Below are 19,443 nucleotides of genomic sequence, written 5' to 3'. Positions count from 1 at the left end.
CAAAGCTACCATGTTCCTTGCTCAAGAAAGCTTGACCTGCATAGTAATCTTATATTCATTGGCCACTATACTTCTCACTAATTCTCCTCAAAGGTGTGAAATAATTATTTAGAGAATGATTAACAATTACTCTTTGATAGATTAAATACTTGGTAAGGAAAGAGACTATATTATATTATTCACTGCTATTTGTCCTGCATTAAAAACAGCGTAGTAAAGTGGGTCAAGTGGTAGAGTGCCTGCCCAGCAAGCTTGGGGCGCTAAGTTTAAACTCCAGTGCCACCAAAATAAAACAGGGACTGGCATGTGATAGTCATTGAAGAAATAAATACATGAAATCTAGACAGGAAGAGAAAGAGTTAAGCACAGGGGCATAAGCCACAAATGAAAAAAAAGTCCCTTTTTTTTTCAAAACAGACTACTGCAGAATCAAAGGCCACAAACAAGGTAAAAACAGAAATGGGAGAGAAAAAAAAAAAAAACAGATACATCCACTGGTTGTGTTTGTCCTTATATTTCCATAGTACTATAAGACTATATTAGATGGATTGTGATTATCATGCAAAAGACCTGAGTCAATCTTTGTAGTATGATTAATTTCTTTAAATTGTTAAATTCAATTAATTATATTTATAGTACTTATATATTATATTTATATCATTAGGTAATTTAACATAATTATGAATAAATTACTGACTTCAAAAAATCCATTATTCAATTATATACAATTATATATTTCAATATGTATCACAATATTAAAAAAGTGAGGCCACAAATTAAATTGTATACCTTGTCAAAAACATTAAGTGTAAAGAAGAAAAAGTTTAGTTTTACCCTTGGTTACTGTGATCAAGAATAGGATTTCCCTTTGAATGTTAAGGATATAAATTACACTAACATCTTGATGCAAAGATATGGTTGAATTTCTTTCCAGAATAGTTCATTTGATGAAGTATGACTGACTTGAATAGATATAGTTCAGAAGGCCAGACAATAAAACTGTAACTATATTGTTCGTACTATATCCCCAACACCCTTCAGTGCTTGGTTAAGTGACTAAAGGAAAAAGGAAGGAAATCACAGGTAATGGAATATGTTTAATTCATCGTCTTCATAATGAGCATAGCTTTAATTAAAGAAGGATCTTGAGATAAATGTAAAGAGTTCATGAAAAATACAAATAAAATCCAAAGAAAGAATTTGCCACTTGTTCTTCAAAAATGAACATGGTAATTACATTTTTAAAATCAGTCTTTCCTCTAATAGTCATAAACACAGATCATCATTTTTGCAAAATTTAAAACAATTTTAGGAGAGTCCTTGATTTCCGTTTCAAATACATTCTATTTTACAACAAAAGCACCATGCAGCAATAACTTATCCAAAGATTGTGGATATATATTTTTATCAACTGGAATTTTTTAGAGTGGATTTGGGAGAAATCATTCAACTGGGAAAAATTAAAAAGGAAAAAAGTTCTTTAATTTATATTACCCAGAACAGGAAAATTTCAAAGTAAATATTTCAGTCGTTGTCTAAGTCAATCTGAAGCAGAAAACACAAACATTTCTTTTAATGTGAGAGATAAGGAGCCAGGTTAGGAAGATGAAAGATTCACAAAATGTGTTTCTTCCTTCTTGCTACACTAAAGAAAGATCAATGAAAATAATTTTCTTGGATACAGGAGGTTTTAATTTTTTAATAAAATTGAACACTAACAGATGGCAATCTCATAAGGTGTATTTAGGCAATCTTTGTAAGAAAACTATCCATTAAGTATTAAAAAGAAAATTTTCAAACAATATACCTGAGGACTATTTGCATGTAACCATGAATTGAGATGGTAAAAATGGCAAGCCTGTACTTATTGCTCCTCATCCTGTGTATAAATCTACATGAAGAAATTTAGCAATGAATGTTCTGCCTCCTTACATCTGTATAAAGCATGCAGATGATGTATTTCTTGCTTTATGTGTATAGCTCGTAGGTGAGCTGTCTGCTCATAATCCAGATTTGCTCTGTTTTTTGTCATGTTTTAAATCTGTTTACTTTTGGAAATTGAAAAATTATCAGAAAATGTTCTCATTCGGCTAGAGGTTATCTTTCACTGCAAGGCACCCATAGGCTGAAGGTCTGCAAAAATAAATAGTTTGAGCAATAATTTCCGAGTGTAGGATAAAGATCAGTGATGAATGACAAATCTAAGAGCAAAAGACTTTCTTAACCTTTTGGCTTAATTACTTAGGAAGCATGTGACATTAGAAACAAAATCCCCAATGAAACAGAAGGAAGCAGGGTCAATTAGTAAAAGCTTAGAGATTCCTAAAAATACTAGAAGAAAAGAAGTGACAAAGTTTTTAAAAATAAATAAATAAACATAGCAGTACAGAAATACATGTGGATAATAATACAAAAACATACAAGGGAAATTAAAGTTTAAACAGCTCTATGCTATGAAGATATAACATGACCTTTGCTCTCAGTGAGTTTCAATACCAAATTCACTCAGGATGGTATTTTACCTGAGACTTAAAAGCTTGTAACTCTGCTTGAAGCTCATTAATCTCTGCCTCTTTTTTCTGCAATTGAGCCTGAGTTTCTTGGTGGTCAGTCAACTCCTTTTCAAACTGAAAAGAGGAAGAAAAAAAAAAAGAGAGAGAAGAATGGAAATGAAAAAGCCTAATTCTTCATATAAAAATACAACTCTAATGATCTGTCAATAGAACATACATCTCTGAATTGGTCTTATAAAAGGAATGGTAGATTTTTGAAAAGTCACTCACAGTTTTTATTTAGATCTAACCAGGTCCTTCCCCCAAATCACTCATTCGCAAGGGAGAAGACAAAGCCAGAGATGGAGTCTGTGACCTTCTTCTCCCAGCAAAGCAAACTGGGCCATTGTTATCAAGGACCTTGGCATTTTTCTTAAAAGTCCTTAAATATCATTGTGATTTTCTGTAAAATAATAGCAAGCAAAGCATTGAATTCCTTGCTGCCCTCTACCTGTAAAAATATATACTTAAAGTTTATCTATAGTTTATCAACATGATTTTTAAAAGATTCTATTTTAATATCAATTGCCTACTTTTTTCCTTATATTTCCTACTATCTGAAAGATAAATGATAAACTAGTCTTTCAAAGCTCCTAGTACATTATCTTCTGAGAGGAAGGCAAACAATAAAATTTGGCAAATCCAATGAGTTTCTTAATTTACATAGCCACTCATCACAAGTTCCTATCTTGCATTCAAATAGTTTTACTTTTCATCAGGACTGAAATACACTCCCAAGAAAAGTGAACTAAACAGGGTATGGTCTTATAATCAAGAACATGTGTCTCTTTTTGAAAGAGAAAAGAAAAATCAAATAATAAAAAAATTCAAATGCTTCAAAAATATACTCAGCAGATTTTTAATATAGCCAAACATCAACTAGGATAAGAGCAATATTGAACTCAACAGTTTACAAAACTGTTTATTTTATAAATAAAACTCAACAGTTTATTTAGCTTACAAAGGGAACCTAATTTTGCTCTTGACATAGAGAAGTTACTAGTCTGCAGCTAGTAAAATCTGTGAGATTAAATATACATTCTGCCTTTGAATCCTGAGTTGCTCAGATGAAACCAAACCACTTCCATATAATTAATGTGTAGATAATGCTTCAGATCTTTTAATAAAACATTCTTGGAGCAGTTTTAGGTTCACAGCAAAACTGGGCTAAAGGTAGAGATTCTGTACATCCCCCAGACCCCATCTGTATAGTCTCCCCCATTCTTTAGTTGTTTACATTTTATAACCAAAATTCTGTGAAATAAGAAATATTTTAATTGCCATTTTACAAGTGAGAAAGGTAAATTACAGGCTGCTAATCCCCATTCCCATCCTGTGTTCCTTTATTGGGATAACAGAAACCAATAGGTAAAAACTCTTCACATGTCCTTCACCTCACCCAAACTTACACAAGCACTAATTACCACTCCACTACCATGGCTCTTCCAAATCCCATCTACCATTTAATAACAATGACAAAAGACACTAATCTTAAACCTAATAATGTAACTAATCTACAAGCCAAACCCTACTGAGGCCTCAAAGGTGGACCCAACTTTTCTTTTTTAGTGTGTGTATTGATTGTACAAAATATTGGTTTTCACTGTAACATTCTCATATATGCATGTAATGTACTTTAATCCTTTTCACCTCCCATTTACCCTCAGTTATAGCATCCTCTTTTCCCTGGGGGTCCCCTTCCTCTTCCTGATATTGTCTTCTACTTTTCTTCTCTTTTTTGTTTTCTCCATAGGCTCCACATATGAGAGAACACATGTGATGCTTGTGCTTCTGTGTCTGACTTACGTAACAAGTGCTTTGACAAGCACCAACTAAATCAATGTCTTTGGCCCCTGAGCTACATCATTTTCAGCCCCTCTGTACTGTAGCCCTTCATCTTAACTTTTATAACCCTCTAACATAATCTTACTTTTTGCTTCAAACTCAAATTTTTCAGAGTGTTCTTAGCCCATACTCACTATTCTAACCTCTTGAACTTCATTCATTTCAATTATCCACTACAACTTAGCAATCAATCTTTCACTCTAAAAAACCCATGATTTACTAAAGTCCAAATCCCCTGGACTCAAAACCTCATGTTAGTTGATCTCTCCATAGCTATACTATTTAATATCATAAGTTGGTGTCCACAGTGATTATGTAAATTGAAATCAATAAAAATTAAATAAAGTTAAATATTCAGGTCCTCGATCACAGTAACCATTTTAAAGTACATAAGAGATACACATGATGCCAAAGACCACATTAGACAACATAGATTGTGAAACATTTCCATTTCCCACAGTAGAGAGACTTGCTCTACAACATAAACAATTACAAGTATGTCTCCATATTCAACCTCTCTCAGCATATTCCATTACAACACAGAATTCTCGCTCTTCTGCTACTCCTTGACAGCTCCTACCAATTGTTATTCTGGGTTATATATTCCTCAAAACTCAAAGCTTACTGTCAGCAGACTGCAGGACTCTTCTCTCATCCCTCTGTATCATTCCACATTTCTCATAAGATGGTATCTTCAATACCTCTGTATTTTAATCATCATTCATAGACTGCTGGTTTCCAAATCCCTATGATTAGATCAATTTTTCTAATCCCAGACTATTGATCAATCCAGAAATGCATTTTCAATTGCTCAATGCATTAAAAAAAAAGACATTTTCAAAACCAAATTTATCTTTGTTCCTACCAATCATTTTTTTTGAATACTGCTATTTTCTGTAAAGTATAGTTCAAGTAATCTGACTTCTTTATGTTTAAATTCTCAGTAGTTTGATTGTATCATTAAGTTAATATCTAAGAACACTCTGGGATCTGACTCCAACCAATCTATTTCCCATTATACTACACCTAACAATGTGCCTAAAACCTGTCCCTCAGAGGGCAAGGAACTGGAAACAGACACTCGAACATAGCACAATCAAAGCATTTAGTAAACAGTGCCTGGTAGTGAAGTAAAAAGCCAGTGTTGGAGGAAGGATGCTTAACATCAGGTCTGAATAACTTAAGGAGTGAGCAGAACAGCACAGCCAGCACGTCAAGCAGAAGGAAGAGCTCAGCACACTGTTGAATGAAAAGCATTCCTTGGTGAGGGGCACCAAAGCAGGTATGAAAACAGGCTGCAGGGATAAAACTAGAGATGGTCACAAGGACACTAGTGAAAGGAATTTTGCAATAAACCAAAGAGTTACTCCTTCTTCCTAAAAACCATGGAGACCAATGTGAATATGAATACTATGAAATTAACATAATCAACTTTACATCTTGTAAAACCCAACCAGCAGAAGTATGGAAGATGGACTCAAAGAGAAATATGAGAGGCATAGAAATTAGTTTGGAAGCCACTACAATTATCCAAGAAATAATTGAGGTAGAGGAGAGGGTAACAGAAAGGAAATGACACTGCAGAATCTAAGAGTGTGTATCAGACTGAAAGAAGGAAATAAGTGAGTGGAAGGTATCTAAGATGACCATAGTGATTTGTGTATTTTCAGACTGGAAACAAAAAAGGATATAAAATGTAGGGAGGAAAAAAAAATATTTTTAGGGAGAAGAAAGATAAATTTAGATTTTGGGTATGTATTAGTTTTACAACATTATAACAAAATAGATGATACAGGCTAGTTATTTAAAGTACTTACTCTATTTAAAATGCTTACTTGTTTAGCTCATAGATTTTGAAGGTTCAAAGTGCATTTAGCATAGCACAGGCTCTATGGCAAAAGCTGCCCTTTGGCTGCATCACCTCACAACACAGGCAGCAATGGGAGAAATATGTGCAAGAACAAGCAAATGACTACCCGGAGAACCCAAGGTATGGAGGATGAAAGGACGAAGTTTGCTCCTTTTATCTCAACCTGCTCTCTCAGGAGGACTCAAGGGGAGGAACATGGATGGAACAGAAAACAACCTCATGCTGCCACTCACTTAAGGATCCTACGAGGCCCCACTCCTTAGTGAGTCCACCATCTTCCAATAGTGGAATCCTAGGAACCATGTCTTTATCACATGGGCCTATGGTAGAACACAATTAGACCATATCCAACCACAGCAAATTAAGCTTGAGCTAGTTATAGGAAATTCAAAAGAAATTTAAATACACCCCTCCTTGAATATCTCAACGTGTTACTACACACTGATCCTTCAAGAACCCACACATATTATCACCTCCTTGGGTAAATCTACCTTGGCCACCCAGGACTAGATGAGGAATCTTTTCTACAGACTTTCATGCCACACATGGCTTTTCTACCACATTACTTATCAAACCATAACAAAAAAATATGAAGATGTACCATCATACACATCAATGACACCAACTTGAATGCTCATAAAAGTGAGAACCTTTTCTATTTTTATTCATCTCCTTTCCAAAGCCTTATATTTATAATTAAACTCAATAAATATTTTTGAAGGAAGTGATGAGCTAACTCTTGTCAAATCTTGCTTTATATGCTGAATGATTATGTCAATATTTTATACTAAGTTTTTCTAGTGTCAAAAAATCTTTGAGAAATCATTTTTTCTTTTCCTTCCTTTCCAATGAAAAAAGGTCACTACTACACTGCAGCAACAACAACAACAAAAAGAAAGCTGCTCTTATGATAGTAACAATGAGGGGTTTGAAAACATCGATATGTGCACTATCCTATCTCTACACTAAAATTCAGAAGGAAAAGGGATTAGGGGATCAGGAAAAAAAACAAAATAATTAAAATCATAATTAGTATACTCCATGAAAATTTATTCACTTAACTTGGCCATACCAAAAGTATATTTCATACCAAAGACATAATTTTCTAAATCCTCTTCTATAAAAGGATGAAATATAAACTTTGCTTTAGCATTTTTGTAATAGCTATAGTCAAATCACTGAAGCCTTGGGGATAAAATGAGTCTCCATTAAAAACATACCTTATAAAAATTGATACGATAGCCCTCTTTTCTAAAAACAGTTGCTAGAGCAATATTACACTTATAAAATTACACTCAAAAATGTCAAGAAAAACAGTTAAGGTTGAGGTTCTACTTAATTTCATTCCCTAAGGTAAATGTATTAGTGCCTCTGTAGAAGAAAGTTGATAATTCAATATTCTCTATACACTTCCTGACATTTTTGGTATTCATTTTTCAAATTTATGCACCTAAATAAAGAATGTGTCTAGCAACAGATAGCTTCCTGCCTACAGCAATGTATTTACATGTGTCCTTATAAAGCTATCAGAACACTTTTTGCTGATATATACAAAATAGTATGGCAATAGAAATTTTTGTGGAGCAAACAAGATTTTCCAAATATATATAAGATAATTTTTGGATAAAAAAGAAAAAATAAAAGTTAACCTTGAACAAGGTCTTCTTATATTTACAATTCAAGTTTGTGTTTTAAGACAAATCTATTGAGAAAGCTACATTTAACTCCATTCATATACAGTATATACCTAAAAATGATAACAAGAGGAATTCATACTATTTGAGATATATCCAGACCTATTACTTGAAAGTTTACTAGTACATTCCTGTCAAGAGTGAAAGTGCTTACTGAGCTTAAAATACAAAGTTGGCTGGGGGAAGGGTCACCCTACAACAGGAACATCTATCAACTGTTAACACTTTTGATGCTTAATTTAAATGATCCATTAATTTGTTTCCCCGTACTAAACTAAGTCACTTTAGGGTAATGTCAGCATCATATTCACAGCTGTAACCAAACCTGCAGCAAAAGGCCTGGTCCATGACCTCTCAGAAAGTTTTGGTGAATTCAACCCCTTAGGACTTCTCAGATAGGACATTTACAATGTTTTTCAGAAGTTACTCTTAATTTATGAAAGGGCACCTTTCATTTCCCAATTCCGTCTGATCTTTCAAGTTTATAGAACAGAATTCTCAGAAGTTATGTTTAGGACCTGCTGTGTCAAGTATGCACACTCCTCGGGAAAGTGTCTTACACAAACGAATCTCACTTAGCAAACATTCACTGTGGGTTGTTTATGGAGACAGTACTAGTAATTATGTTATTCAACCAATGTGAGACACCACCTCCAAGAATTCAATTCAGAATGACCACTTCAAGTGTCAAGAATCCAACCAAGAAAAATCTAATAGGTACGTGCTAAGCCAGAGATAAAAGTTCAAAACAATACTTTAAAGAAAAGTGAGAAATAGCTGGATACACAGAAATAGTACCAGCTTGAAACAAATGAAGCTGATAATATCTGAGCGGTTTTGACTTATGAAAGTAGAAATGTTCTACAGTTCAACTTAGTGTGATGAAACAACTTTAATCAAAACAAAAACAAGTTAATCTTTCTCAAAATTTTAAACATGATTTTGGTCCTAAGAGTCTAAATTATGATTTCTTGAGAATTACTAATTTTACATTTTTGACTGCATGTGTATTTATTCAACTATCATTCACTCTTTCAAAAAATATCTTTTCATTCTTATAAAGAGCCAGGAATTATTCTTAGTGTAAAAACAGTGAAAAAAGCAAACAAAAATCCTAAACATTTACTCTAAATGAAGGAATAGCGAACACATTTATATACACATTTATAAATACATGAACTATCAACATTGTCAGAGGACAATGGATATAATAAAAGAAAAATCAGGGAAGAAAAACAGGAAGAGTAAAGGTTAGGAGAGTGGATCATAGACTTGTAAAGAGCTCAGTGGTCTAGGAAGTCCTCCTGGGAGAACAACAGCTGTGCACATACTTCATGGGTAAAGAAGACAGAGTAAAGAACAAGCAAATTCCCTGCAGCAGAACCCTGCATATAGTGGGTCTTCACAGAGTCTTGCAAAGTTAGTCAAAGTTACTTACTTTCTTGTTAAGTTCTGATGCTTTTTCTTCAGCTTCTTCTAGTTTTGCTTGATCTATGCAAATATCTAAAATTGCAATGATAAGAAGTTGTCAATTGCAGTCCTGCTTAAATTCATTATGACTTAAGTTTATAAAGAACAAAAACCATAGAAAATTAGAAATACCATCAGTGATGAAATAAACAAAATAGAGAAAAAAATAATTATAATGAACACTCCTTAAGGCATGACACCAAAAATAAGAATACATATAGGATAAGACTAACCCAAATAAAATTTTAAGCTTCTATCAGGCTAGAGTAGTATTCAGTTATAACCTGTAACATTTAGGATTTCTATGGTCAATCCATAACTATTTTGAAACATGAGATCAGGATGTATCACACAAGCTAGTAAAACAGGTGGCAGTAATAAACAGAAAATTATGGAAAAATGGCTAAAATGTTTGCTTTCCCCTAATACAAAGACATACAAATTTTAATGAGAAATTAGAGCAAAGATTAAATGAGACATGATTTCCAACATTGAGACTGACATAGGGAAACAAACACATAATAAGGTATGGATAAACTAGGAACTTTGCTGGTGAAAACCAAGTAATAGGTACTAGAGTTTTAAATACATTCTTTTTCATCCAGCAATTCTATTTTCTAGGACTCTGACTTTGAACAAGAATACTCATTAAAATATTTTTTACATTAGCAAAAATAACTGGAAATAACTGAATTGCCCACCAATAATGGATTAAATTAGTTATGATGCATAACCACATGATGGAATAATACATAGGGAAGATAATTCATTGAATTTATCACAATATAGTTTATCCTTTTCTTTGTTAATGAAACAAATACATTAATGTGCTTTAAAAAAAATTACAGAGAAGCTGGTAATCAAAAGAATGGCCAAACCACTGCATCCAAACATCAGTCCCACTTCCTAAATGCAATGATTAATGAAAAATATGATTCATGAAATGAAAAACATTGTGAGGCAGAATGGCAATCAAATGATGACATTAAAAATACAATGGGAGCCTGGTTGCAGGGATGCACACCTGTCACTAGCTACTGAGATTGAGAGGATCATGATTCCAGGCCAGCCTTAGAAAATAGTTCATGAGACCCCCATCTCCAAAATAACCAGAACAAAATGAACTGGAGGTGTGGCTAAAGAGTAGAGGACCTGGTTAGGAAATGTGAAGCCCTGAGTCCCACCAATCAATCAATCAATAAATGCTACTTGGCTAGCAGTAGTGTGCTTTATTGCCTAACATGCACAAGGCCCTGGGTTTGCTCCCCAGCACCAAAAAAAAAAAAAAAAGAGAGAGAGAGAAATCAATTTGAAGAAAAATTGAGGTAATTTTTTTTGGTGGGGCTGGGGATGGAACTGGGGTTTCAATACAGGGCATCATGCTTGGTAGTCATGTGTTCAGCACTTGTGCCACAATCCCAGCTCTTTTTTTTTTTTTCTTTTTCCTTTATTTTTTATTATTGTTGCACTGGGAGCACATGGTGATATTTATGAAAGGTCTTTTTTTTATTGTTGTGATAGGTGGAGGGTACATTGTACCATATACAATGACCCTTACAATGTGTCAAATATATCATACTTGAATGCACCCCTCCACTGCTCTCCTTCATCCCCCCTCTCAATTCCTAGAACAGTTTAACAGGTATCATTTTTTATATATATGTGGATACATTATGTGCACCACATGCATCCTCCTACTCCTTTCTCTGCCACGGCCCCCTCCCTCTAGTGCCAACCCCACCAATCCTGAGCAAAACCTGTCCTGCCCTCCTGTTCTCTGATTTTGTAGAAGAAAAAATATAAAAGGTAAAAAGAGAAACATGACATTTTTAGGGTTTTACATTTTTGCCTGGGCCAGCATGGACCATGATCTTGCTATTTATACCTCCCACATAGCTGGGATAATAGACATGCACCACCACGAGCAGCTTTAGGTTGAGACGGGGTTCTTGATAACTTTTTTACCCAGGCTGGTCTGAACAATGATCCTACCTGATCTCTGTTTCCTAAGCAGCTGAGATTATAAGCATGAGCCATTGTGCCCAGCATAGAATAATTTTCTCCAACAAAGGATGTTCTATAAGATAAACATACAATTGATTTGACTAAGCTTTCATATCCTGAACTTGCTAGTGGTAATGAAATTAAGTTATTTCCCCAAATAAACTCTCATCTAGCTGCTACAAACCTATGCCCCAATCTAAACCAGAGATTTGTTCACTTAGTGAATTGTTACTTATTTGAATGCCCATTTGATAAATGTCTATCTTCCTAAACTAGACAGCAGTTTGGTTGCCTTTGAACACTCAGAGCCTAGTTCAGTACCTGGTAAAGAGGAGGGCTGAATAATATGTATTGACTGACCAAAAGACTGTTCATTTGGTTTAGGTAAAAAAGCATTTGTGCACCTGGACATCTTGGTCAAAACTAACATTTATTTTCATCTGAGAAGGCAAAGGTGGATTGAGTAAGGGAACTGAAGATCTTAAATTAATCTCCTAAGCACTCAACATATATTCTTTTAACCCCTTTTATAAGAAAAAGGAACCAAACACAAAAACTAGAAGCACCTCATATCTCTTTCTAGATTTAATTATTCTGTTGGTTAGCTTAATTAAAATAAACATGCATACTGTTATTTCTTAATTTATCTCTTTAAGACGTTACAGGCAATTTCTTATTATAAAAGGTGAAGACAGTATCCCCTATCTGATCCCAATTTTATTTTACCATTTATTAACTTACTAAGACATTTATCTCCTTCTGCCCAACCTCTGTCTTTTCTCACCTATTATATAAACACAATAGCATTCTCTTCTGTATTTAAGTCTCCAAGTCCATTCTAAATATTTATAAGCACAATTATTTTATTAAAACTATCTACATGTGCTTCATTTATCCAAGCACTGTTCATAGATATATTCTTCTCAAGGGTTTCCCCAGAGCTACTCAAGAAAAGCCATTCCTAATGTTCAGATGGAATACTCAAAACCACTCCCCAGTTTAGTTGACTTCATTTTAAGAGCATGTTTTTTTCTCAGTTTCTGTGTCACCTTCACACTTCAGGAACTTGTAATTATTTATCTTCTCAGAAAACAAGCATTTTTTCATCAATGTCACCAGTACTATCCAGTTCTTTACTCATTCCATACATGTTCCATTTCTCTGGGATTCAGAAGAAAAACTGTCTTGCACAGATATGAAGTTACAAAAGGCAAGTGTGTGTGTTAGTATACTTTTCAAATCATTACACATTCTCTTCTCTGATGTTACACCAAAGTTTGACAAATGGCATTTCTTAAATAGTCCTAATGTGGAATCACATGTATCAGTGAACTTTTTGTGCTCATTTACTTTAAAATCCCTGATCCAAGCTGCATTTTTATCTTTTGCTTATGCTGAAGTGCTATCACTGGCACCAGACAATGGTCATTTGGAAAACAGTTTTGCTGAGTCCTGACCTTCTTCCACATGTTGGCACATCACTTTCTACAGTAGATCATACAGGTTAATCTCCTCTTTCCTTAGGGGGAAAAAAAAATTTTTTTTTTTTTTTTGAGAAACTGTCAAGCTGACAGCAATAGATCTAAGTTTTCACAATTCAAATTTCCACTTAAAAGGGGTTTTCTCATTGGCAACAAATTCTGTCGATCATTTTCTATAACATACAGGCTCACTTCATTTGATTTTAAGAAAATATGTGCTAAACACATATGTTAAAGTAGCCAGTTTTTGTAACAGTCTTTCAAAATCAGAAAGGGAAAAAAAAACAGTTTTGCTCACGATTCAAACAATTATATAAGGTCGTTATTTTTAATTGTACTTTGGTATACAGAAGCGTTTTATGCATGTATTCTATTGGTTAACATAGAATATTAAAAGATGCACTCAAGAATCAATATTCAATAAAATTAATATTGTTAGGACTTTGAATTCTTAACTAAAAATTGGCAGTCTTTGCTGATTTGCTCTACTAAGAGTAAATGCGACTGCTGCTACTACATTGACTTACAACAAGGTGCCAACAGTTTTACAAATCACTGTTTTGAACCATGTACAAGATATCAACACAATGAAATAGGCAAACTCTGACTATTGGGATTCCCTAAAAAAAAATCAAGGACCCACAGGAGGTCCAACAGCCAAACCATGAAAATCAGTACCCACAAGATAAAAGAAAATATACTTCTATTTAATTAATAGAGAAATACTTACCTACAAATTGACTTAAATCTAAATCTAGTCTCTTTCGATATGTAAAGTCTGGGTCCATCCCATCTCTATGCAGTACAATCTGGGATACACACTCGTCAATTAATTTGAAGTACTGTTCTCTAAAATCAGAGAAAGGAAAAAATGTATACTAAGTTCATTAGTATATCATGACATGAAAACAATACACATTTTATGTAAGGGTGATTTCAAGTTCAACAATATTTTTATTAACATGATTTCAACAGGAGGATATAACAACATAGGAGAGTAAACACAATTTCTAGTCATTTTCTTTCTAATGATTCCAAGATTTTTTTAAATAATTTTTTAGAAAATACACTATGCTTTAAAGATGATTTCCTTATGAAAGTCAAATGTTTACTTAATTCATCAGCATTTATAAAGATATTGGAATGTACTTAAGATCAGTCCTCAGAGATCAACCTTACACTATGACATTGTGAAATAGCTACCATTAATTCATTTTAGTAATGCAACTCAAAAGTTCTAAAAGCTTTTCTAAAGAGTTCTAAAACCATATAGTACATTGGTTGCAGAATGTTCATGGAATTGAATTAAAACAGGAAACTCTAAATTATATTTAATGCCAAATTAATAATTCTTCTTCAAAAGAAAATTAGAAAAAAATTAGTATAATAGCAATGTCCAAAATTCAAAATTAAACTAAAACTCACAAACAGGGTTTTTATTGTCACTACAGCAAAATTCAGTCAATGTGCATTTCTAAAAAACTTAAAACAATCCCCTAAGACTCAAGCAAACAAATATGAAAGATACACAAAAAAGATTTTACAAACAAAACCACACCAAAGTGATGTAGTTCTTTTCCAATGAGGTACGGTACTCCATGCTCAATTACTTATTGGATTTCTGTCTTTCCTATTACTTTTATACTACATTTTCCAGCTCCAAATCCTCCCTATCATGTAAGAGATGGGCCCCTCAGGACTCTGGAGTTTCCTTCATTAACAACTATGACCTACTGTCCTTCACCTATTTACCTAATACCTAAAAAAAACCACTGAAATCATGCTAAAATAAAATCTACTGCAGCAGAACATTAGCAAAGACAAAGAACATTCATTAATTTTCAGAGTAAAAATATCCAAGAAGTAGTTCTTGCATATAAAACAAAGAAGCTTTTATCATATATGTCAGCCTTAATTTTAACATCTTTCAAAGACATTATTACGTACTTACGTGCATATGCTTCACAAACATTTCACAGCTGAAATTTTAGATACTTTGTTCCTTTCTTAGTCTTAATGTTATTCCAATGTTTTTCAAATATTTTACTTTAATAATACAAACCATTTTGTACTTTTTAAAAAAATAATGACTGTAAATTTTTCTCAACCCCAATAAGCCCAGTTAAGCATTCACTTGCCATGCAGCTGAAATTTTATATAAAAACTCTCTCAAAAAAAAAAAAATAGCAAACAATGTATTTCTGGATTCCAGAAATGTACATCTAGAAAATAGTATCTATGACCAATATCAGTGTGTTAGTCAATTTGTCAGAGAAATAATAAACTTAATAAAGAGATAAACATAAATTGCTATTATTTCATGGATAAAATGCCATTTTATTGAACCATATTGTTAAATTATATTCATTTTTTCTGTACTACTTTTAACAAACATCAGAAATGATCTCCTATGAAAATTCAACCACCATGGCATTTTGTACCTGGTAAGGCACTAGTTATTTAGCGCATTACTGAATTTGATCTCCTCCTTTCAATTATCTTGCTGCAATCCCCTTCCCTCACTCCACCCTGCCCCCTTTTTTTTGAGGAATCAGGGCTGCCTCTGATGTAACTTCTCCAAGTGGAGCAAAATGTTCATTGTCCCAAAGGTGAAAATCAAAAGGATTCTAATCTGCCATTTTTTTAAAATGAGAACATTTTGCAAACTAACAAGATAAAGCTAATCCATTATATATAAAACATAGAAAAGTATATTTTTTTGTATCAAAAGTAGATTAAAATAGTATTAAGTGTGGCAAGGTGATCCAAGCTATAAATGTAACACTTGGGAGGCTGATAACAAGACCTACCTTGAAAAAAAAAAAGTGGTATTAAAAAATGCTTAGGTCATCTAAGTTTTATCAAAAGGTAAAATCCAGGTCCATTTGCAATAGATTAATCCAAGAAATAAAGGTAAAACCCAAAGAACAACACTCAGACTGTATGTCAATAAAAGTTCATTTTTACTGTATGTAATTAAAAAGATAAATAAATAAAAGTTTAAAAATGAATGATAAAAATTTCTAAGTGGTCATAATTCTGACACACTCATAATAAAAGTATAATCTTTTTAAGAATAAATAACAATGAAGATGGAAGTTTGGGAGTGTGGGAAAAAAAGAGATGGAGTTGTCTTGAACTTGTAATTGCTGTTTCCCATTAAAATGACAGGATCAACTGAGCATGCCACACAACGGTGTATGTTGTGCTTTTTGATCTTACAAAACTAATAGTGACATCATTTTACCATCATCTAATTAAATGTATGCCCAGAGGAAACAGCATATGCTGTAAATCAATATTGTAACAGAAATAAAATTTTTTCCTTATCCAAATAAAGTATCAGGTGAATTTTACAATAGATTTACTTATTGGAGAAACAAAATTGGAATATAATTTCTACCTACCTAATAAAATAATCATTTCTAATCAGCAAAAGATGCTGAAGAACAGAAATAAAATATCCCTCTGCTCTAGTTTCCTTAACTGTATTCCACACCGTGTTGTAAACATCAGATGCTTCAGTAAGTTTATTAAGGAACATATGAATTTATTTATACTCTACACCAAACAGTTGTAATGATATGAACAGAATCCAATCTGTAAGTCTTTGATAAACTAACATCCCAGGTATCTAAGACAAGTGTCTAGGATTGAGGCTAGGCAAAAACTCTGGAGATGGCAATTTGACCTGACACTTTCTGGCTTCCCCTTTTACTATCAATTCCAATCAACCAACATGTTGTTTGGGGCAAAGGAAGTAGGCAACTGGTTGTGAAGACCATATTGAGTTCTAAGGGTACCTCACCAAGAGAGCAGGAGCAGACATTATGTATCATGGAGAAGCCCTAGTTGAGGAGAGTAATCTGGTGAATCTCAGAAAAGGGCCAGGGCTTGCAGAGTTAACAGGGGGGCTACACATGTAGGCGACCAATGCAAGGGGAGGGGACAGCCACCAGATTGAGACTACCCAATTCCCAATGCTTGGAAACATTAGGTTGGAAAGGAAGGGCCAAACATAAAAATAACAGATTGTATAAAAATATAAGATGAAGGTTGCATGGAGATATAGCTGAGTGGAACAGTACTTACATACCATGCATGAGAACCTGGGTTCAACCGAAAGCACTGCCCCCCACACCAATAAAAAGTTGGCCTAATAAAATCCATTCGTTAAATGGTAACATCCATTTGCATATGTATACATTCACAAAAATACCCAATAAACTAATAAAATCACATAGTAATTTTGCATATTTTTTGACTAGACCCAAAAACAAAAGGATATTCAAATTCAGCTCGAATATCTTCAAGGCGATGAGAGAACTCAATGAAATCTTCTTCCTTATGCTCATCAAAGACTTTAAGCTGGATATCCAGGCCATCATTCTTAATATGCTTTAAAATCTAAAGATATTAAACAGGAAATTATACTAAAGGATTTTGTTTTTAATTATGCAAAAAAATTAATAAAATGTAAACAATCAACCATTCAACTTCATTTATAGCATTCAAACATTTAATGTGCTAAATAATACTCAAATATCATCTATAGTTCAAAAATAGATTTTTATACTCAAGCCTTTCTCACAGATAAATTATTCTTAAGGGTAATTTATCTAAATTTCCCCCTCTCAAGTACTCTTCTAATTTAAATATTAATAAGGAGACTGCAGGGCACTTACTGGCAATATCTCTTTCAATCCACAACGCATAAATTCATTTCTGATATGAAGCCTGAAGTCCAAATCATCAGGAGATGTAACAAGGGCATTTATGAGCTGCATGCAAGCTACCTACAACAAATGACACAGTGAGGCTCAGACTAGGTATGCAACATAAAACAAAAAGTAACAAAATGGAAGAAATTAAGGGTTTGTTCCAAGTGTTATTCTATAACTTCTCTCACAGAATATCATTAAAAAAATAATTTATAAATAAAATATTTTAATCAACTATATATGATAGAATAAATATAATTTCCATGAAGTTTTTGTTTCTCATTCATTTGGAGATGAGGTGATGGGGAAATGCAGAAAACTTAGCCACTGATTAGTTTCAATAAAAGTTCACTCATAAGTAAAAGTTAATGTGCTGTCCAATAATAATGTTCGACACTCATACAATAGAAACTGAACATATCCTAGATGAAAACTATAAGCATCTGTTGATTGGACAGATAATAGCTAAAATAGGATAATAAAATAATTTTTCCTTCACCAAAAGAAACTCAAGTTCCCAAAGACCTCAAGGTCAACAGGGTCCTGAATCTAGTTAATAAGACTGTTATAACCAAACACTATTTAATGCATTTCTTATAATTAAATTCTGGAAGTTAATTTTCCAGTTCCCATACTTTTGCAAAAATTAAAAGTTTGGTATGTCATGTTTATTAGCACAAAATAAATTATATACCTCACTAAAATCCTTAAATACTTTTTAAATTGCAAACTTTCCAGTTCAGGTATAACACTACAATGTTCAGCTTCTCAAATTTTTACCTCTTGCTGAAATATATTTTCCATCATTCAAAATCCATATAGAAGAAGGAAAAGAGATTCTCTCTAGAGAAGCAAAGCACTCTTTGTTGTTGTTGATAATGTTATTTTTCTATGTTTACATGCTACCCGAAGTCTAGCAAGAACTACTGGACAACTGATCAATATGTTTAACCTCATGCTGTTCCCAAAATTGTCTTTTCTCCACCCCTTAAGGCAAGGTTTAGATGAATTTTAAATGCCTTTTCTGGATTAAGACACCAACAGGGGTCTCAGTTCCTGCTGGTTGAAATATATAGCAATTGTTATATTTGATATCTAAGCTCTAAAATCTGACTAGCATGCCTCTACTGTCAAAACTTAGGATCATTTAAAGTAGGGGTGGGAAAAGGAAAACATACTTTAAAAAAAGAAAGAGAAAAAAAAAACTTAAAACCACCTAACATTTCTGGTACATATTCACTCAGCTGTAACCAGTTCATGTCAAAAACTCAAGCTTAAAATGTTTTCCTTTCACTCCCTTGCCATTCATTACTCAGTACCCACAAACATTTTGTTCAGCAATACCATATAATTTTCAAGATCTCAGAGAATGCACACATGCATGAGAACACACGTTTCTCTACATTTGGAGAAACTAAATCAGTCTCAGTCACGCAGGTTTCAGAAAAATGCAAACTTAGGTATCTCAAAGTAAGGAGTAAAAATAAGCAATGTAGAAATTAGTAGAAAATATCACCTAAATTGAAAAAAGAAATTATAAACAACACTAAGATGAAATTGAAGAGAAGAGAGGGATAATCCAAATTATTTCCAGGAAATATTCTACAGAAGAAAAAGCAAGAAATTAAACTGAAAGAATGAATTTAAGTTAAACCTATAGAATCTTTTCCCAACTTTAATGGCAATTTGCCATTACCATGGCCTATAACCACTCTTCAATTGATTTTTATCATGCAAACATGTGTGTGATTATATACAATTATGTACAAAATAGATTTTTTCTTACAAAATAAAAAAATTCTATAA

At 33.2% G+C, this 19,443-nt stretch overlaps 1 protein-coding gene across 5 annotated transcripts in view; it reads right to left on the bottom strand.

The window, feature by feature from the left end:
• The window catches only part of Diaph3 (diaphanous related formin 3), a 492,745-nt gene that overhangs the window by 299,869 nt on the left and 173,433 nt on the right, over window positions 1-19,443 (bottom strand). For all 5 annotated transcript variants that reach the window (XR_012436212.1, XM_074043284.1, XM_074043286.1 and 2 more), the window contains 6 exons: window positions 17,602-17,712; window positions 17,205-17,323; window positions 16,324-16,440; window positions 13,647-13,765; window positions 9,400-9,464; window positions 2,523-2,627 (listed from right to left, as the gene is read on the bottom strand). Coding sequence is in view for 4 of the 5 variants with exons in the window: in XM_074043284.1 (XP_073899385.1) it covers window positions 2,523-2,627; window positions 9,400-9,464; window positions 13,647-13,765; window positions 16,324-16,440; window positions 17,205-17,323; window positions 17,602-17,712 (636 nt within the window). In the remaining variant the exon portion in view is untranslated. The remainder of the gene's footprint in view (window positions 1-2,522; window positions 2,628-9,399; window positions 9,465-13,646; window positions 13,766-16,323; window positions 16,441-17,204; window positions 17,324-17,601; window positions 17,713-19,443) is intronic.

The sequence above is a fragment of the Castor canadensis genome, chromosome 10 (genome assembly GCF_047511655.1).
Source record: "Castor canadensis chromosome 10, mCasCan1.hap1v2, whole genome shotgun sequence".
NCBI classification, from domain to species: domain Eukaryota; kingdom Metazoa; phylum Chordata; class Mammalia; order Rodentia; family Castoridae; genus Castor; species Castor canadensis.
This window is presented reverse-complemented; position numbering and strand designations above follow the sequence as displayed.